The 22,250-nt window shown below is 39.8% G+C and overlaps 2 protein-coding genes across 3 annotated transcripts in view; one reads left to right on the forward strand and one right to left on the reverse strand.

Annotated features, from left to right (window-relative positions):
- Nucleotides 1-22,250, reverse strand: part of LOC115267542 (potassium voltage-gated channel protein Shaw-like) — a 178,294-nt gene that overhangs the window by 75,661 nt on the left and 80,383 nt on the right. The window lies entirely within an intron of this gene.
- On the forward strand, nucleotides 18,794-20,272 carry LOC134288913 (uncharacterized). Of its 2 annotated transcripts, XR_009998171.1 has the most exons (3): nucleotides 18,794-18,908; nucleotides 18,987-19,961; nucleotides 20,017-20,272. XR_009998171.1 is itself a non-coding variant. In XM_062854846.1 (2 exons), exons 1-2 carry the CDS (start codon nucleotides 18,815-18,817, stop codon nucleotides 19,706-19,708), a joined length of 816 nt encoding a protein of 271 aa, XP_062710830.1. In that variant the 5' UTR covers nucleotides 18,794-18,814; the 3' UTR covers nucleotides 19,709-20,002. The 2 variants fall into 2 exon arrangements, 1 of the variants encoding a protein (XP_062710830.1); XM_062854846.1 differs by lacking the exon at nucleotides 20,017-20,272 and having other exon boundaries at nucleotides 18,987-20,002.

Consider the following 22,250-nt stretch of genomic DNA (forward strand, 5'->3'; position numbering starts at 1 on the left):
TTACCCTGGAAACTTTAGCTATCCGCAAGAAACAATTACGATGACCTTATTTTTAACCGTACTGACTGTAATTATTTGTGCCCAAATCTGTACTCATATGCGTCCTCTACGTAATCGTTCATTTCTGTGGATTCCTGCTAATTGAACGAACTACGCATAGTGTCATCCTTTTGACACTAGTTGACATTAGTGAAATGGGAGTCATTCCCAGTTGTTCTGTAAAAAAATTCATCAAAATCTGGTAAAAATTGAAAAAAAAGAGACCAATGAACATCAAATTTTGAGTGCGCAATATACACTCCCGATCAAAAGTTTGGGCTCACCCCCTCAAAAACATGTCATTTTTTTAGGCCCATATCTTCGCGAGTTTGCGTCCGATTTCAAAACCCTAAGTCTCATTCAAAAGATAATAAGTCAAAGAAACTTTGAACATGGTAAAGGGAACTTTTTGTATGTACATTTAACTCAAAGTTGCCAAATTTTCTAAAAAATGGCAGTGTCGCTGGAATTCGGGTCGACCAAATTTCAAGATGAGAGCGGTAATATAACCCATTTTCTATTAGCTTACAACTGCATTTTACAGAGCTTAGATAAAAATTCTAAAAAAAAGTTATTAATAAATTAATGTGTCATCGACCAAAAGTTTGGGGTAACCCCTCAAAATGATGTATTGGCCAAAAGTTTGGGGTCACTATCGTAAAACATGGAAAACTGATTTGTTGATATCTTTGTTATCTTTTATTCAATTTTATTTTAATTCTTCTTGGCTTATGAGAAGCAACATGAATGATACTTACTGCATAGATATTGAACCACACATATTTGTTGAAATTCACATACTAAAACTTAACGTAAAGTTGCCTCATTTTTTGAAGTGGTGAAATGTGTTAACTTTACAAAACATTTTTTATATACAAAAATCGTTAGATACGTTAAGTTAAAGACATCAAACGTAAATTTAGTTAAATCTTTGAAATGAGCCAATATATTGAGGGGTGACCCCAAACTTTTGGTCGATGACATGAAGAGTTAATTTACCTAATAACTTTTTTTCTAGATTTTTTAGCTAAGTTCTGTAAAAAGCAGTTGGAAGGTAATATAAAATGGGTTATATTACCGCTCTCATCTTAAAATTTGGTCGACCCAATTTCCAGTGACACTGCCGTAAGTATATTCAGTTTTTTTTAAATTCGTCAATTTTGGGTTAAGTTTACGTACAACATTTTTAGAAAAAGTTTCTCTTAAATCATGTTCAAAGTTTTTTTGACTTATTATCTTTTGAATGAAACCTAGGGTTCTTAAATCGGACGCAAATTGGCGAAGATATGGGCCTAAAAAAATGACATGTTTTTGAAGGGGTGACCCTAAACTTTTGATCGGGAGTGTACGTTAGGGACGCAAAGGTTAATGAAGTTGCTGATGTGTTCGATTTCAATGTCTCCAAAAGTGTGTTAATATGAATTGGGCTACAGTCTGTACAACCTAATGTTGAAGACGAATAATTCCTGGGATTTCTTGTAGAGCTTCTTCATGGATTTTTTAACGCGTTTTTCAGGAGCTCCTCCCGGGATTTCTTTGCTGTGATTTTCTTCAGGAAATTTACATGAGGTTTCTTCTAATGGTTCTCCCTGTATTTCAACAGGAGTTTCAGCTGGAATATTTCCCAAAGGTTCGTGTGGATTTTTTGGAGTGATTCTCTCGGAGCTCTTCCCGCGAATCTCAGATTTTTTTTTTTAATTTACCCTGGACATTTTCCTAAGACTTTTTCCGAAGTGCCTTGTTATATTTCTGTAGGAGCTATTTACATTACATTAGCTATAAATCAGGTCAAAGACTCTTACAAGTAATTGAATTTTACAAAATGTGAGATTGGGATAGGTGTTAATAATACATCTTCATGCTCGGTTGAGCGCAGCTTTGAAAGTTGGTTCCTTATGGTCAGCGGTTGTGAGTTCCACGTAGATGACCCATAGACAATGAGACTTCTGCGATTACTCGTTGTGTGGCGTGGTATGATGAACGACCTGGCACGCTGATTGTTTCCCCTTCGTACATGTTGTGTTATGTACTGAAACAACTTTTGACCCCTGGAGTTGATCGCGCCGGCCCAGAAGGGACCGTGCCTAAGCCCCAAGCTGCTGGTTCAGCCAACGGCAGCTTCCGGGGTGGGCTCACAAGACCTCTTTTGACTCCCGGGTCCCAGGGCGTTTTCTGGATGGGGAAGTTTTCGGTGGGGTTTGTCCTAAAAAACTTATCTAAAATTTAACTTACAAGTTTATTCCTTTCTGGGTGGGTCGTCGTGTAGTAGTTGGTGGAGCGACGGAACACGGATCTCGTCCATCGTGTCGCCAGCCGGTTTACGTTTACCGTAGAGCGGTACAGGGTTAGGCGACCGGGGTACCCGGTACCGGCCTGGTAAACACCAGGGGGGGAGGGGGTGTTCTTGATGGCGAATCTCGTCCTTAGGTTACCACGAAGGCGGGTTGGTGAAATCTTCTTCGTGCGCTGGGCGGAGCCGGCTTGAGCTGCCATTCGGAGGTGACCGGACGATCGATCGGGGTCCGGGGTCTATCTGGCGGTTTGGTGAGGTGATCCACGATAGGTCGAGGGCGGCGCGGCCGGCAGACCGTAGCGCTTCGGCAAAATAACTACCCACGTGAGCTCCGCGTGTCGTCCGACTCGGAGGGGCTTCTCACAGTCCGGCGGTCGATGGATTCTGACCGGACAAACCGATCGACGATAAGGTGAGCAGCGAAGGAATGTCCGCCGGTGCCGGCGGGTTGTCTTGGGCTAGTGGCTGCTACAGCCCGTCCACCGTACAAAATTCACTTCTTCATCCACGAGGCTGAAATAGCTGCCCAGATCGGAGGTCCAAACGTGGTAACACCGATCTACCGAATCTGGCACTTCTGCCTCCAAGCACGAGTCGTGATTAATTCCCTCCGAACACTTCTTTTCGCCACCTCGCAGATCCATCGCTAGATGTTCTCTTCGGCTTTCTCTCAACGCTCTGTCTTTCCGTCCTTATCGCCGCATGCTTCAGGCGGCTGCTGGGAACTCACCACCTCTTAATTGCGCGTTGGCGTAACGCGGCGCGCATTGAGTCGATACGCACGACGCCCACTCTTCGAATCGACCGTTGGAGTAACTATACAATCGTTTCCCTACATTCCCCCACCATAAGCACTAAGTTATCGTTCGGTAACAGTACTCAGGAGCCTTTCCGTTGTATACAGTGTACATGAAGCAGCAAACACGTCGTTGATAGTTCGCGGCCAGGTCGCATCCCAGCTCTGGTGGAATGAAAACGTCGGATATCATATACGAATCTTATCACCGACTTGAAGCGGCGATGAAGCTGTCCTGTCGCAGTACAGGAAGAACGGAATCAGCACAGCTTGAGCTAGTTTTTGTCTGGTCTGTATAGATAGCACTTTCTGGAACCGACGAAACGGGCGTATGGTGTTGTAGACTTTCATGGTGACACTGTTGACTTGGCTGGATCATTTCAAGCGGGAGTCCATGATGAGTCCAAGGTTCGTTACTTCGTCCGATAGATGAATAGTTTCACCGCACAAACGAACATCGATCTGAGGACTCACAATGCCGTCTTTGCAAAAAAAAATAATGGCCTTTGTCTTTGCAGGATTTAGAAAACGTTTATTGGTTATGGCCCAGCACTCTATCGCATGAAGATCATCATTCAGTGCTGTAGGTAATGAGTCTATCGAGGTCATTCTTGGGTCCAGAAACATTGACCTGTAGATCATTGGCATACAGGTGATACTGGTAGTACACTTGGGAGGCTGTTTATGTAAATGGTGAACAACAATGCACTCAGGCACGAACTTTGCGGTGTACCATCGGTTAAGGGACTGTGACTAGAAAGATGTCCATTGTGGTCAACAGCCTGGCTGCGTTGGCTGAGGTACGATGTTATCAGCGAACAGGCAGCAGTGGAGAACCCGAATTTGTTCAGCAACTTTCTTCCAAGCAGATCATGTTTCACGCAGTTGAACGCCAGGGAAAAATACACGAACACCAGAACTGTACGGTCGTCGTCAAAATTGCTAAACACGTCGTGAGTGACTTTCTCCAGTCCGGTGGTTGTGCTTTCTGTATCCCGATTGATGTTCGGCCAACAACGGAGGGTTCGCCGTTTTAAGGTATGTTGTGATTTGGTCCAGTAGTATCTTTTCCAGGATCTTGGACAATGCTGGTAGTACGCTTATTGGGCGGAAGTCTTTGGCTTGGCTTGGCTAGGGAACGATGTTTTCGGGACAGGGGTAACTAATGCTTGTTTCCAGTTGGAAAGGAAAACACGTGCATCGATTATGGCGTTGAATAAGTGCGTTAGAAGCGGGAGAATAAATGGGCTCAACAATTTTATGAAGGAAATTGGAATTCCATCAATCCCCTTGGCATTTGTCTGAATTGCAAACAGTTTACTAGCCACATCTCCCATGTCCGTGTGTTCAAACTCGAATCTTCTATGTTAGTCTGGAGGTTGATGTCCTGCAGGTCGTTGACTATTGCTGATATTTCTCATTAAGCGTTTCACATGATTTCTTTCAGAGCTTTTCCAGGCCTTTCCATGAAGTTGTTTACCGGATGTCTTTCAGTGATCCACATGAGATTATTTTCTTACATATTTTCTCGGGATTTTTCTCTAAGCTCTTCTCGGAATCCCTACCAGAAAGGGTCCCGAGATTGTGGATGTTCCTTTATGGTTTTCTTTAATAGTTTCTCCTAGAGTTCTTGTAGAGATTTTCTTGGAGTTTATCTTTGGAATGCCTTCTGGGATAACTTACGAAATATCTGGTAAAAATTTCCAGGAGAAATATCGAAAGGGTTCCACATGAAATCGTGCATGACTTATTGAAGTCTTGATAGGAACATCAGAAGAAATCCTGAAAAAAAACTGAGACATCTCGTAAAAGATCTTGGAGTAATCCCGGGAGGAAATATTAAGAAAACTCAAGAAGGAACTCTGAAAACCTTTAAGATAAATCGCTGGAGGAAACCCAAGAAAAATATTAGCAGACTCTGAAAGAACGTCTGCGAAAATCTTACAAAAATCTGAAACTGTTTTAAAGATATCCTGGAAAACCACTGAGAGAAATTCGTGAAGGAACTTTGGGTGCATTATGAAAGGATCTGTGGTAGGAATTCAACGAGAAACTCTTAAAACATATCGGGAAAACCTCTGGAAGAAACCGCCTGAAGATACTCAAGTATCTCTACTGAAAAACCCTTGTAGAAATCAGGCCAGTGAAAAACTCTTGTAGAAATCATGGAAGAAACTCTGGTTAATCTCAGGCGCAACTCTCAGCAGTCCCAAAAGAACACTGAAAAAATCTAGGAAGGAACAATTTTTAGGAGCAAATACGAAAAAAACCTCTTTAGGAAAATATGCGATTGATTGAAACAGCCAAAAACAACTGTGAGAATCTAGCAGGAAAAAGAAAATCTTGTATGAATTCAAGGAAGAACTTGCGTGTTAATGAAAAATTCAGCAGTATAATCATAGAAATGCAAGAAAATTGGTGAAAGACAGAACATCCCATAATTGACAGAAGAAAAATGATGGCAGATATTACCTTCATACTAAGGGAACGTCCATAAATTACGTCAATGAAAAAAATGCCGATTTTCAACAACCCCCCCCCTCCCCCTAGGCCTCACTTTTTGTATCAGAGCTCTGAAGAAAATCTATGGGATGTCACAATTTGCTGGACACCCCCCCCTTCCCCCACAGAGCGTGACGTAATTTATGGACGCTCCCTAAGTACAAATAGAAAACTTAAAATAGTTGCCTATGTTCAAATGAAGAAAAAAAAACTCTGATAAAAAAATCAGATAATATCGGTACCATTTCTTGACTTTTTCATTAAGGAAGCCGATTTTGACAGAAAAAGGAGGTTGTCACCTATTAATCAGAATCCTTCCTTGCGAATGAGTTGAAAATGATTACTGTAACATAACCGAATACATTATAACTGCTTAATAGTGATAAAGTAATACGACATGTACTATACAAAGGACACGGGAACGACAATAGATCAAATATTCGTCGCAGTGGTTATGCTCCGAACTGAAAAAAAGTCGAAAGAGAGTGGGATTTGTCAAAAAAAAGAAGTGTTGATGGCGTGGCTTCGGAGTCAGTTTGGCTTTCTATACCACAGAATTGTTACATGTTCTGTGGCTTAGTTGGTCTAGCGAATACGGAGTCGTGGGTTCGAATCCCACCAGAACGTGATTTTTTCACAAATTTCATCTCTCAATTTCTCAATTAGCAACATTTCGTGTCTTCTAATAATTTTTTTTTTTATTTCATTATGTTTCAGACCAGGGATGCCATATATACAGATTTATCTGTATTATACAGATTTTTGAGCATCTGTACAGATTGCGTTTATATGAAATACAGATTTTTCATTTGTATGCAATACAGATTTTTAACCTAAATTTTGTGTGGAATACAGATTTTTGAACGGGTGATACAGAAAACCATCTGGCATCGCTGTTTCAGACATTCCAGCATGTCTGGTAAATGCCAGTAAGAGGCAATATGCATCAATATCAAACTCTTTACGAATAAAAAAATATCTTTTGCACTGTTTTCAATCCTGTTAAAAAGCTTGTTAATAATTTGTTGTCTATCTCTCCTGAGTTTTGCATTTATTTTGCTTACAAGTTATTAGGAGGTTCCAAAACTCTTCACTGCATTCGGTAATATGATTAGATTGACAAAATAATCTAGCATATAGACAAGCACCTTTGAACTCTCAAAATAATTACAATAAAACGCCAGAATGGTGAACTTGACCGATTACTAAAATTATTAGAATTTCTACAAAACTAGATATTCAGGAGAAAATTGCAAAAATAAACCACTTTAAGCTCGACAAGGGTTGTTTATCAACTACCACCCAAATGCGAATAAAATTGGAGTTCCTTTTTTTTCGAGCAAAAAAAGAAAACAACACCAATATTGACTGCCCAAAGCTCGATATAAACCATTCAAAGTAAAACCACGGTCTGGCGCAAACAAGACGACAACGACCATCGTAAATATCATTGGGTATTTCCCGGAATAAAGCCATCAAAATTAAAATAAATCGATAGATTTGCATTTTCCAACGAGGGTAGCTGGTTCAATAAAGAAAGAAAGAACATAAAAGCTCAAACGCTTTTGCATTTTGGATCGAGAAATAAGCAATTCGATGATGGCGGGCGGCGACACATTCCAATTCGGGGAACTGTGAACTGACCTAGCTGGGTGAGGGATCAGCAGCTACCTAGTCCAATTCAATTCCGTTTCACGCTGGGGATGTTTTGAGCGCGGATTCTGGTTCGAACGATTCTGTCCGTCGGGAGGTCACGGATGGAAAGGAAACCGAAAATTGGGACTCAGTCGTGAAAAACTCCATTATGATGATAATTCATTCATTCCTACGCACTACGTCGATAATTCATGGTTGGCAGAAGGCGGAAGGATAAGTGAACGCGAAGGACAACATTCGGAATGTTTATTCTGTTGTCTGGCGGTGTCCATCCATAGCCTAACGGTTGTTGAAAGCTCGAGACGTTTAAGGACAAACGTCTTGAAATCCCGCTTCAACATTGCATCAAATCTTCAGACGCACAAATCTCAAGAAGTAAGCTTCAAACAACAATGTATTTTATTATTCTGTTCTTGCTCACTTTCAATTAGGTCAAAATAAAAAGTCCAGGTTCGCTAGATTTGTTCACAAAGAGATTTGTGCCCTCGAAATCATGAGTAGGTGTCAAAGTCGGCCATTGTGGTGACCATTTTGGGATTCTAACAAGTCTGTCCTTAAGGCGTGAGTGGGTTAAATCCTCTGTGAATAATTCCAAAGACATCAAGCGAAAAATTAATTCTGATTTTATAATTCCGAACCTTCTCTAGTTTTATTGGTCACTGCAAAGAGTGGTGGGATGACTTCCCAGAATCATAATTTGAAATACATTTCACGCCGGTATTCATGACGAATTTCTCGGAAAAAGGAATCAAATACCAGGTGTTGACGTGAATGAAAGCGTCGCGGGAAGCGCTTCTGTTGACAGTTTCCTCTTTACACTGCAAATAGCTCGTTAAATTTATATTTGCTCAGGTGAATGCAACCGTCCCAGGATTGCTGGTGTTATTACAGCGAAAATGCAAGTGGAAGTTGTGGAGGAGTTTTGTTGTATATTGAATACTCACTGCTAGTTATTTTCCTTTGATGTTCAACATTTTATTACACATAAATATTCACTAAAACGTAAACTTCCAAGCAACAATGTATAGACCAATTACCTCTGGCAAGGCTCTGAGAATAGACTGTCCCAAAAAAATTCGATGTTCGAAAAGTCAAGGTGCCCAACCCTTAATTGAAAGATATGCATACTTGAAGCATTTTTGTAGAACATTTCGATTTTCTAAAAAATCATTTAGAGGTTCCGCCAGGGCGATTTTTGAAAAAAAATGGCCCATTTTCATGAAAAGCCTCAACAAAATATTGTTTTCGTAATATTTTTTCAATTTCTGTATTTTTTTCAATATTTTTGTATGTTTTTATGGACCTCTAGGCATTCTTGAAGGGTATAAATTTTTGAAATATTGTATTTATATTGACGGCAACACCAGTTTTATGGCCCATATAGCCGAGGCGGATATTAAGAAAAATAAATACAGGGTGTTAGGTTCTGAGTGCACACTTTTTAAAGGGTGATAGAGGACCATAAATGGTGAAAAAAGTTGTTCTATGCAAATGGTCAAATCTCAACCGTTACGTAGTTATTGAACTCCTCATGTTTTTGACTCTTATTGCCTTAACTGGCAATAACTTTACAATGGTCAAACTTATCACAGTTTTTTTTTATCCTTATTCGAAAGATTATTGAATTTTCTATCAAATGGCATTTTGAATCGATTGGTTTAGCTAAATAATTAAGTTTTGTAGAGCAAAATAGCTAAAAATAGTGTGTTTTAATTTGTTTATGTCAATTATCTTCGAAACATGCATAATAAACTAAAATTCTTTCTTTGGCAAAGTTGTGGCCCCTGTTCTACTCTACAATTCGTTCGTTGACGCCAAATTTCTAACTCTTATTGTTTTCTTGCAATTTTGATTCAAATGTGCGGCACAGTGCGCAAAAAAGTGCTTACCATAAAAATTGCAAATTAATGATCTGAAAAGCAACGTTTAAATCGAAATCGCAAGAAAACGATAAGAGATAGAAGTTTGATGTCAAAGAACGAATTGTAAAGTGGAACAGGGTTCACAACTTTGCCAAAGAAAGAATTTTAGTTTATTACGCATTTTTCAAAGTTAATTGACAAAAACAAATTAAAACACACTACTTTTGAGCTATTTGCTTTAGAAAACTTAGTTATTTAACTAAACCAATCGGTTCAAAGATGCCATTTGATAGAAAAGCCAATAATCTTCCGAATAAGAGTAAAAAAAAACTGCGATAAGTTCGACCATTGTAAAGTTATAGCCAGTTAAAGCAATAAGAGTCAAAAGCATGGGGAGTTCAATAAATACGTAACGGTTGAGATTTAACCATATGCGTTGAACAATTTTTTTCGCCATTTATGGTCCTCTAACACCCTTTAAAAAGTTTGCACTCAGGAACCCAACACCCTGTATTTATTTTTCTTAATATCTGTGTAATTTCTCAATTTATAATTGCAAATAATTTGGATAGAATATATACAAGTTTTTCAAAATCAGTCTTTCAAGTTTTTCAAAATCAGTCTTGACATAACTTAGTTATTTTTTATAAATTTCATCACTATTATGTTATCTCTGCATGGAATGGTTTTTGCTACTTCAGAAAAGGAGTATAGTCGAGAATTCCACGACATAATATCGAAATTAATGCGTTGCTACCCGTCATTGTTGTAGTTATTCAGATAAAAGCTCTTCATGAATCTACTGCCAATCACCCCAGAATAAAAGATCCATGTTTAAACTAGCTTGACCATCTAATAAGAAAAGCTGTATTTTTAAGCCTAACTTTTTTGGTATACGTACATTGGAGTGTCACAAAGACCTTACAATATTCCAAATAAACAAAGTTTTGCAAAAATTTGAAATATTGTCCATTTACTTAAAGCGTAATATCTCAGCTTCTATAGACAAGATATTTAAAAAAAAATTAGAGAAATGACGCATACAAATAGTACTAACAGATAAGTTTTTCATAGTTGAAAATAAACATTGTGCATGTATTTTTTTTCTCAAATTTAGATGAAACATTCTCAAAAAATAGTTTTTTTTTATCAGCACAAAAACGGTTCTGCCGTCAATATAAATACAATGTTTCAAAAACTTATACCCTTCAAAAATGCCTAGAGGTCTATAGCAAAATACAAAAATATTGAAAAAAAAATCAGAAGTTGAAAAAATGATTTATTTGAGACTTTTCATGAAAAAGGCCATTTTCAATAATCGCCCTAGCGGAACCTCTAAATGATTTTTTAGAAAATCGAAATGTTCTACAAAAATGCTTCAAATATGCATATCTTTCATTTACAGCCTACTCTAAGAACTCTCATGAGTCTATTATGCTTCCATTATTCTACAGACTCAGCCAATGACATAATGTATTTATTACACGATTGGATACTCAAATTAAAGGATAGTTAATAATAATAATAATTAAATGTAACTCAAAACATATCCAAACCCTACACAATGCCAATCAAGTTCCGATCCAATTCCTTCCAACCCAGTTATTCCGTTCTTCATAACTGAAGTGATAATTTGAGAAACGTCCCGAAGCATCATCTACTCAAACACAGACAATCTCTCTTTCATAATATATTTGGCTGAAACTGTTTTTGCTCCATTTAAAACGTAATAAATCCTTGCCTCATAAAAAATCTCTGCAGTTTTTCGCTATACCGGTAGTACGCTTCGGTTGTTTACTATTTCTGTTTACGCTCGCTCAACCAGTTGAGAAAAAGGCAAACATTAATATTCATAACTACATCAGCATTAGAGCAGGTCAAATTTTCACGCCATGACTTGAAAACCATACTCCTCTATCCGCACAGAGATAGAGAGGAGCGGGCATCAGCTGCAAACCTAAACCCAAACACGGTGTCTGTCCTTCGGAAGCTGATGGTGTTCGTTGGATACGTGTTTTTCCCTCGGACAACAAATGGTTGAGGAGTAACATGTGAGAGGAGATGGTTGGCGCTTCAGTGCAGTTGTGCGCCACGTGGCGGCAATACACAAGAATAGGTCAGTTTTTTTTTCTGGGGATACAACTAAACTACCGTGTGAATCCGAGTTGCTGGTTCCGCTTTGTGGATTGGTGATCGTAGTTTGCTTACAATTGTCTTTCAAAATGAAATGAAGAGATCAGGTGCCTTATTACATATTCATTTCATAGCAGCTTTGCACATTTATTTAATCTTCCAGGACGCGCGCCATCAAGCAACCGAAACTGCACCACGCTCGCGCTGTATACGAACCGCGAGGTTTTTTTTGGTAGTGTTGTACTATTTACAACAGCGCGCGCGCTGAGGGGTTAAATAGTTGACTACTGTAAATGTGGATTTTTTTCACTTGTAAATATAAACAATTATTTCAATATCACATTTAAGCCAAGACATAATTAACGTAGTATAGTACGCCACAATACTCGGTTTGTAGCTGCCGCTCTCCATTCTCGGTCGCGCCCAATGCTCGCCAAGTCACGATCCACCTGATCCGCCCATCGTGCTCTCTGCGCTCCACGTCTTCTTGTGCCAACTGGATTAGTTGCAAACACCCGCTTTGCAGGGTTATTCGGCATTCTTGCAACATGCCCTGCCACCGTATCCGTCCGGCGTTGGCCACCTTCTGGATGCTGGGTTCGCCGTAAAGTTCAGCGAGCTCGTGGTTCATCCTTCTTCGCCACACACCGTTCTCCTGCACACCGCCGAAGATCGTTCTTAGCACGCGTCGCTCGAAAACTCCGAGTGCTTGCAGGTCCTCCTCGAGCATGGTCCATGTCTCGTGTCCGTAGAGGATCACCGGTCTTATTAGCGTTTTGTACATGGTGCATTTGGTGCGTGGGTGAATCTTTTTCGACCGCAGTTTCTTCTGAAGGCAGTAGTAGGCCCGGCTTCCGCTGATGATGCGCCTCCGAATTTCACGGCTCACGTTGTTGTCAACCGTCAGTAAGGATCCGAGGTAGACGAATTCCTGTTCCGACTCGAAGGTATCCTCGTCTATCGTCACATTACTACCCAGATGGATCCGGTAGTGTTCGGTTCCACCTACCAGCGTTTACTTTGTTTTTGAGGCACCTTCCAGAGCGATGTTGAAGAGTATGCATGAGTCCGTCGCCTTGTCACAGTCCCCGGCGAGATTCGAATGAACTGCATAGTTCATCCGAAACACTTACTCAGTTTTGCACACCGTTCATCGTTGCTTTACTCAGTCTAGTCAGCTTCCCAGGAAAGTCGGTTTCGTCCTTGATTTTACGTAGCTCTGCGCGGTCGATACTGTATACGCCGCTTTGAAATCGATGAACAGGTGATGCCTTGGGATCTGGTATTCACGGCATTTCTGGATGATTTGCCGCACGGTGAAGATCTGGTCCGTTGTCGACCGGCCATCAATGAAGCTGGCTTGATAACTTCCCACGAACTCATTTGTTTTAGGTGACAGACGACGGAAGATGATCTGGGATAGCACTTTGTAGGCAGCATTCAAAAGATCACTCTGTACAGCTCTGAGGTTCTCAATTTTCCAAATGGTCGCCTTTCTTGTGAATGGGGCAGATTACCCCTTCCTTCCACTCCTGCGGTAGCTGTGCGGTTTCCCAGATCCTGACTATCAGCCGATGCAGACAGGTGGAAAACTTTTCTGGGCCCATCTTGATGAGTTCAGCTGCGATACCATCTTTACCAGCTGCTTTGTTGGTTTTGAGCTGGTGAATGGCATCCTTAACTTCCCTCAGCGTGGGAGTTTGTTCATTTCCGTCCTCCGCTGCACTGGTGTCGTCGTTTCCTCCGTCGCTGTGGGCTCCCGTGCCTACGTTCTCCACGCCGTCAGGTGCTGATCGAAGTGCTTCTTCCACCTTTTGATCACCTCACGTCCGTCCGTCAAGAGGCATCCGTCTTTATCCCTGCATATTTCGGCTCGCGGCACGAAACTGTTGCGGGATGCGTTGAGCTTCTGGTAGAACTTCCGTGTTTCTTGGGAACGGCACAGCAGTTCCATTTCTTCACACTCCGCTTCTTCCAGGCGGCGCTTTTTCTCACGAAAGAGGCGGGTCTGCTGTTTCCGCTTCTGTTTATAACGTTCCACGTTCTGTCGAGTCCCTTGATGCAGCATTACCGCCCTCGCTGCATTCTTCTCCTCCAAAACCGTTCTGCACTCTTCGTCGAACCATTCGTTCCGTCGATTTCGTTCCACGTACCCGATGGTGCTCTCGCCTGTGTCGTTGATGGCTGCTTTCACTGTACTCCAGCAGTCCTCTAGAGGGGCCTCATGGAGCTCGCCCTCGTCTGGCAGCGCGGCTTCGAGATTCTGCGCGTATGCTGAGGCGACATCCGATTGCTTCAGTCGCTCTAGGTTGTACCGTGGCGGTCGCCGGTACCGTACATTGTTGATGACGAAGTTTGGGCGCAGTTTGACCATCACCAGATAGTGGTCGGAGTCGATGTTGGCGCCACGATAGGTTCTGACGTCGATAATGTCGGAGAAGTGCCGTCCGTCAATCAGAACGTGGTCGATTTGAGATTCCGTCTGCTGTGGTGATCTCCAGGTGTAACGATAAGGGAGGCTGTGTTGGAAAAAGGTGCTACGTATGGCCATATTTTTGGAGGCGGCGAAATCAATGAGTCGTAGGCCGTTTTCGTTCGTCTGCTGGTGGGCGCTGAACTTACCAATCGTCGGTCTGAATTCCTCCTCCTGGCCTACCCGAGTGTTCAAATCTCCTATGATGATCTTGACGTCGTGGATTGGGCAGCGATCGTACTCGCGTTCGAGCTGCGCGTAAAATATGTCCTTGTCATCATCAGTACTTCCGGAGGGTGGGCTGTGCACGTTTATTATGCTGAAGTTGAGGAATCGGCCCTTGATCCTCAACCTGCACATTCTTTCGTCGATCGGCCACCAACCGATCACGCGCCTCTGCATGTCATCCATCATGATTAAAGCTGTTCCCAGCTCGCGTGTGTTGCCGCAGCTCTGGTAGATGATTTGATTATCTCTAAACGTTCGCACCATGAATCCTGTTCAACACACCTCCTGCAGCACTACGATGCCGAACCCACGGTCCTTCAGTAGATCGACAGTTCCACGTACCGAGTTTCCAATCGCAAGTCCTTTTTGTTCGCTAGGGTCGTTGCCGTTGGTCTCGGTTCGTATCATTATAATGTTGATTTTCCGTTAAAATGTTTTTTTTACGGATGGCTCGTAGGGCCTGACACCAACCCCCTACTTTCCGGAGGACCATAGTGCACAGTTGAGCTTAGAGTCCTTCCATGGCACTCGGACGTTGATCAGCCGCCCCTAACATGGGGATCAGACGCTGTTGTGAGCCGCTCCACCAGAACAGACGCTCAGGTTTGCCGAAGCAAACCCCCCCTCCCTGTCAGCCTACGACCAAAGTTCCCACCGGTGTTGGTTACCCGATCTTCCCTAAGGTTGCTCATAGTTTCCGGTCGGTACCGCGTGGAGGTAGGGATAGGAGTTGCTGGGCAGAGGCTAGTGGATCACAATGGGATCTGAATTGGGCAGCATACCAAGCCTTTACTGTGACAGACCACCCACATGCACGAAAAAGACGGACAACATATTCTACTTTATCGATCATGTTGCCGTCCTTTTCATGATCATGCAGATCATCATAAGGACATCTGAATATTTTTTTTTATTGAAATTCGGATATATTTTTTTGAAATTCTTCTAGTGTTTTCCAAGGATTCAAGGAAATCTTTAAATAATTATTGTGGGGATTTCTTCGAAAGTGTTCCTTAATATATTCAGAGATTCTCTGAGGCATTTATATAACAATTACTCGAGAAAATTGCTAATAGATTCTTCTGGAAGTCCTTCCTATTTTTCTTCAGGTATTCCTTCATTTTTTTAGTGATGCTTTAGGAATTCATCTAAAGATTATTTCAACAATTTCTGCAGAAAATTTTCTAGAATGTAGACTTTGGTCTTGGCATTCATGGAATTTATTGAAAAAAAATCTGCGGTTTAAACTTGCAGAGGGTTCTCCAGTTTTCCAGGATCTATCAAAGATTCCATCAAAATGCTCATTTTTTTCTCTTATGAATTCCTCCGAGATTTTTTTTTTTGTTGCTGCAGGGTTACTTCCAGCTTAAAATTTTTGTTTACTAATCTCCCTTCAGAAATTGTGTTATTGATTATTATTGAAATTGTATTATTGTGAATTATTAGGTATTTTCGTTAGGAATTCCGCCAGTACCTTTGTCTGAAATTTCTGTAGACATATAAGAATAATACCTACAGGAATTCTTCTACGGATATCTTCACGAATCGCTTGGAAATCTTTTCAGTAATTTCTAAAGCATTTTTTTTTGTAATTACTGTCAGAATTTCTCCGGTAGTTTCTCTTTTTTTTAATTAGGTAGCTATGAAACTTTTTAGATCCCTTTATTCCCCAAGAGATAACTTCAAAAACCGTTTTAAGATTATTAGTCCAGGAATCTCTCTACAAAATTGTCAAGAAATGTTTCCGGGAATCTTCAAAGGTATCATCAAGAATTTTTAAAGGATTCCTTCTGCTTTTTCTTCTACTAAAACTACTAACTTCTACTAAAACTTCGAAACATTTCTGAGGATTCTCTGAAACATTTCTTGCAGGAATCCCAGGAGATATTTCTGGTGGAGTTGCTGGAGCAATTTCTGAAAGAAATCCTAAAAGTAGGATTTTCTACAAGAATTTCTAATATAGTTTATCAAGAAATTCTTGATGGACCCCCAGTAAGAATCTGCGAAATCATCTCTGAAGGATACAAAATTTTAGATAGAATCCTAGGAAAATAAACTCCATTGAAAAACTTTTGAAGAAGTAAGAAGAAATTCCTCAAATTCTGGAATTGTTTCTGGAGATATTTTCAAATAAGTCGGAGCAGGAATTCTTCAAACAATATCTGAAGGAATTTTTGAAGAAATCTAATAGAAGTCTTGTAGGTATCTCAGGAAGTACTATTATACATATGTTTAATAAAATATCTGAAGAAATTCAAGTTATTCCATAAGAAATGTATGTAGAACTTCTTGGTGAAACTTCACGAGAAAATGTTGATGGAATTCCTAGAAAAAGCATTGTTTAAGAATAGGATTATTGAGGAATTGAAAAAAAAAAATCTGAAGAAATCCTATGAAAAAAATCTTGGAGGATTTCCTGAAAGTATTCCTGGAGCAATCTGCATACATATTTCTAAAGGAGCTCCTGTGGAAATTCCTGGACCATCTTTTCGATAAACCTCTATAAAGATCAACCAAAAACACCAGAAAAGTTTCTGCAAAGTTCATTGGAAAGATTTCTTAAAAAATCCTTGAAGAATTCGTGGAGATATTCATAGATGATGCTGGGTCATTAGGCCGAAGGTCATTAGGCCGAAGGCCATTAGGCCGAAGGTCATTAGGCCGAATGGTCATTAGGCCGAATGGTCACTAGGCCGAATGGTCATAAGGCCGAATGGTCATCAGGACGAATTGAAAATCAGCCGTTTTTAGAGGAGCGGACCTGGTGTGATGGTTAGAACACTTGACTATCACGCCTAGAACCTAGGATCGAATCCCACTCCCGACAAACTCGCGAAATGTGAGTTCTTCCTTCGGAAGGGAAGTAAAACGTGGGTCCCGAGATGAACTAGCCTAAGGCTAAAAATCTCGTTAATACAGATAAAAAAAAAAATCTGCCGTTATGAGCCTGTAAAGAGATCTGTTGTTTTTACTTTTTCCAAAAATTTTTTGCCGAAAACTACTTTAACAATAAAACTAGAAAGAATAGCCTATGTTTAAAAGAAGGAAAAATTCATGGGTAAAATATCAGTAGATTCAGCATCAATAAAGTATCTTTGTGCCTGTCACACGATATACACATGCAAAATGGTCATTTGCCGAGGAAGCTCTCAGTTAATAACTGTGGAAGTGTTCATAGAACACTAAGCTGAGAAGCAGGCTTTGTCTCAGTGGGGACGTAACAGCAAGAAGAAGACCCAATGATCATTCGGCCTGATGACCATTCGGCCTAATGACCTTCGGCCTAATGACCTTCGGCCTAATGACCTTCGGCCGAATGGCCTGACACCTTCATAGATAGGGGGATCTGGAGGAATTCCTGTAGCATTTTCTAAATGTTTCCCTGAAAAAGTTTCTGTTTATATTCGTGCAGCAATTTTCCTTAGAATTTTTCAAGAAATTTCTAAACAAATCTCTGGTGAACTTTTTGAAGAGATACCTGCACGAATTACTGAAGGAGGCACTTTATGGTTTTCTTTGAAAGAATTGATGTAGCGCCACATATTTATTTTCAAATATCTCTTTCTGTAAGTATTTTTGAAGAAACCGGCGTAGGAGTTTCTGAAAAAAACCTTGATGTATTTTATAACCAAATTTCTAGAGTTGTCTCTGAAGTAATCCACGGAGCAATAAAAAAAAACACATACAAATGCCTCAAAGGAATCCTTGAAGTAGCTTATTGAAGAATCTCATCAAAAAATTCCGGAGTAGTCTTCAAGAAACTTTGGAAGAATTTCTGAAGGAGACTGTGGAATATTTTGTAATGAAATCCAAGAAGCTATTTCTTGAGAAATTCGAAACTTTAAGTTTTCTGAAGAAATCAGTGGATGATTTTTATCGCATTCCTTTACGAATTTCAGAAAGAATCAATGGGGAATTCTCTGAAGAAACCCATAGTCGCTTTTCTAGTGATTTTTTTTTCAGCAATTTCAGGAAGATCCTCTATAGGTAATTCTGAAAGAAATTCAAAATTTTTTTTAAACAATTTATTGAAGATGGTAACAAAAGCTTGTAAGATTCTCTGAAAGGAATCCTGGAGAAATTTCTAAAGAAATTTCTTGAGCAATTACGGAAGAATTCTACGAGAGCCTATATAATGCTGTTCTTAAATAAGTTTTAGGAATAATATTGGTGAAAAATCTAAAGAAAACTATGAATTTTCCGGAAGAATCCATTGAAAAGTTGCTGAACGAATTCTCATATACCAGAGACATAAAAAAATCAAAAATTCACTGAGTTCCATGTAAAATCACAGCATTTATAAAATTGCTCTTGCTGCATTGTGGTTTTACGTATAATTGACGATACTTCCATGGGTGTTCAGTATGCTTGAACCAGTTAATTTAATCAGGGAGAACACCTGTGGGAAACTTTTCAGGGAGTCCACATTGAAACTTTAGCGACACCAATTACTGTGCACATTCTTTTTCCGAACGATTGAAAATTAATGAAGTATTAATTTAGAAAATATCTCATTCCAATGTTTATGCCGGCCATAGTTACAATTACCAAATAACGGGCCACTCAAATTATTGTACAACAATAATTGGTCATTTATTTCTGTATTACCTTTTCCTAAACCATCCTAGATAAAGCTAAATCACTATTCAAATTTGTATTGTGTCCGGAATGTAAAACTGAACGGTACAAATAAATATATCAGCATTGTGTACACTTATAAATAACAATCAGAAATACATTATTCATAATGTAGCTCACTTATAACGCAGGCTGTTGCAGATATAATTCGAAGGCACACCGCAATCGCCATTTTATTTTCTCACTAGTACCCCATGGAGAAAGTCAAACGTTTCTGGAAGAATGACCGAGAGTTCAATATTGATTCGGACTATTTCCAGTTAGAGGATTCTATATGTTTGCTGTTCGGTATGATAAGTTGACAATGAAATCTGTAAACTTATAGAGTTAAAATCTCGTTCCTTTATATTCATGAACTCATTTCAGAACAACGACCACCATTGACAGACCGACTAAGCCTCAAAGTAATATGGGCATTCCTAAGAATTTTCCACGCGTTTCAGTATCTTTGCTTCACAGTTCAACTGGTGCGATGTTTCGGAAAATCTCCAATGAATGTTGAAGAAGTCACCAGTATCGGAAACCTAATATTCGTGCTGACTGTTGCCATTCTACGAGGATTCAGTTTAGCGTACCACCGAGATGCAATGTTGGAGTTAAAGCAGTACGTTAACTCAAAATCTTGTCGCCGAACAGACCCGGAAGCTTTTGCACTGCGCAAGAGTAAATATTTGAAGGTTAACCGCTATGTGGCATGGTTTCACATCATAACCACGATGAACACTTTCAGCTGGGCGTGCACCACCGGACTACAAGAAGATGTTTTCAAAATTCCATACCTCATCGACGGATTGTCTGATACGACGAAGGAGAAGCTAAACTTTTGCTATGCTATGCTGTTGATTACGTGGAATTACACGTCGTGGTATAGTCCCACACAGTTTCTTTCGCTGCTGAGCATATTGCATACCGAGCTGATTATTATTGTGGGGCAGTTTGAGGATGTGCTCGAAAAAGTGATTGCCAAATATGCCTTCGATTGTACTGCACTCAATGAAATGTCAAGTGAGTGCAGAAACCCTTTTTGGATTGATCTGGATAATGAGTTCAAAAACGCTCTGGTTCATCATATGACTTTCGTAAGGTAATAACACGACAAACTAGGAGTGGTTTGTTAAACATTTTTTACCTAAAATTTGTAGGAAACTGTCGCTACTACGAAACATTTCCAGTATGAACTTTTTTATATTCCTTTGCTCGAGTACGCTGCTGATAACCTTCAACATATTTCTGTTTCTCTTGGAACCTTCATTGGGACATATACCGTTGCTACTTTTGGCTTTGCAGTACATTTCAGAAACGTATTTATGCTGTACGATGTTCAACAACTTAGAAATTGAGGTATAAATGTATCGTTGCATAAAAGAATTTAAAATAATGTTTTCCATTCTTCCAGAATAATCGTATCAACTATTTGGTCTACGTTTGCAACTGGCTGAACTCGGTCACCAACGATCATTCACTCGACCGACCTTATTGCTGTAGTATCTATCAGAACGCTATAATTCTTCACCAACAAGTTGGCAAAGGCATAACCATTCGGGCTGGAGGTATGTTCAGCTTGAGTTTGCCAACGTTTACAACTATGATGAAATCGGTTTACTCACTTTTAACACTGATGCTGCAGTTAATGGATGTGAAACCAAAAATTAAGTGAAGTTGTAACCGTTTACTAACTATTTAAGAGATTTATTAAAGCATGGTGGCTTCAGCGTCACTCTCAAAAAGAGACCACTAACGGGATTCAGGTAGCCAAAAATCGACGAAAATTGACTTTATTTAATTTGACATTAAGGTTCGGTAGTTGAAAGTAGATCACTTGTATCAGTAAATCCTAGAATATTAGTTTGCTAATCCATATACTTATCAAGATATTGGCAGCAGAATGAGACCATTGGCATTTTAGGTAAAATGAATCCGGAGACGGCGATTTTCGTTCCGGAATCCGGACGGGAAAATTTCATCGGCTCCCTGGGCATAGTGTATCAAAAATGATCTTTAACAGTAAAGGGTGAGTCGATAACACTGTCCGACAAAAAAAAACTTTTGCCGTGATCAGAGACCCCATTAGTAGGGCATAAAAGCGCATGGAAAATGTAGAAAAATGCCATTTTCAAATCTGTTGGAGCACCCCTAGAAACTTTTTGAGATGACTTTGAATTTTATTCATTTTTAAAGGTTTGACACGAACTTTAGAAATCATCATAAACACTTTTGAAATACAATATCTTTGAAATGCAACTTTGTGCACCGCTAAAATTTTCATAGATCTGAGAAGCAACTTTGATAAATAACTAGTCAAAATTTCAGCCTATTACGACATTCCATTACATTCATACATATCCGGGAGGAATCAACTATGACTTATATAATACAAATCCTTGAAGTTTTCTCTTAATTCAATCACAAAAAGCAAGCCCCTATCCTTATCTAATCGTGACAACATAACTATTTTACTTTGATTTGGCTTGGAAATGCTACACTTATGATCTAAATAATTGAATTCAAATTTTCGAGAAGAAAATCCGGTCGATCTTTCAAATTACTAACGTGGTAAGCCTGTGTAAAAATAAAAATAAAATCTAATATATTTATATTTTGCGATCAGTACAAAAAAAAACCCAGATTAATCCACCTAGTGGTGGTAGTGCCTTTCTCGTCGAATTTGTACTCATGAACTTTCCGTCGACGTTAGCCAAAATGTTCCTGAATCCTGAAAAAACTTTATATAGAAAAGCAACAATTTTAACAAAGCCACCATCGATTTGGGAAACTTATTGATGGTACACATTCCGATGTAATGTTCAACAGCAAAACAGAGCTTGAAAATTGCAGACCTCTCAGTTGGCTGCTTGACCGCCTTAACCCCTTCGAGACGACTTTTTTCACCAACCTCGCCACTGTAGAACACGTCAGCGAGGTGCAAATGACCCAACCGTTCTGAAAGGGTTAACCCAAGTCGTGTATTGGGGTCATTATGACTCCATTCCATGCACTACGGCAGCGGGGTGAGCGTCAGCTAATGCATGAAGAAGGTTTGCTTTATTCACAATCACAGATCACTTTGTGATCTTCGCCAATGTTTATTTCATCACACTTTAGGCTATATTTTATTACCATTGGTAACACGACTCATGTAAAATTTGACTTCCTTACGAGAAAAATTCAGAAAATGTAAATTTTCCATTCAAATTTCAATCGCAATGAGAAAAGCGAGTGCTCAACCAGCCGCACCCAAATTGTGAGCAGTAATTTAAGAAGCAAACCCAGATTAATCCACCTAGTGGTGGTAGTGCCTTTCTCGTCGAATATGTACTAATAATCTTTACGTTGACATTAGCTGATCCTAAGAACACTTATTTGCTTAATACGATTCATGTAAAATTTAATCTTACCGAAAGTTTATCAGGCTATCAGAAAACCCATAATTTGATTTATCGCTAACATTGGTTTTGTTCTCTTTTATAATTCCACTATTTGATGTGCCGCATGCATGAGTTCGGTTCAATTTTTCTTTTGACCATTTCCGGCGAACACCTGGAACCGATTCCATGACTCTACCGGTTGTCCCAAATATTATCTATGGCTATTTTCTTGTCAACTGGTTATCAGGCTGCCTAAAAAACCATG

This window comes from Aedes albopictus, chromosome 2, assembly GCF_035046485.1.
Source record: "Aedes albopictus strain Foshan chromosome 2, AalbF5, whole genome shotgun sequence".
Taxonomy (NCBI): Eukaryota; Metazoa; Arthropoda; class Insecta; order Diptera; family Culicidae; genus Aedes; species Aedes albopictus.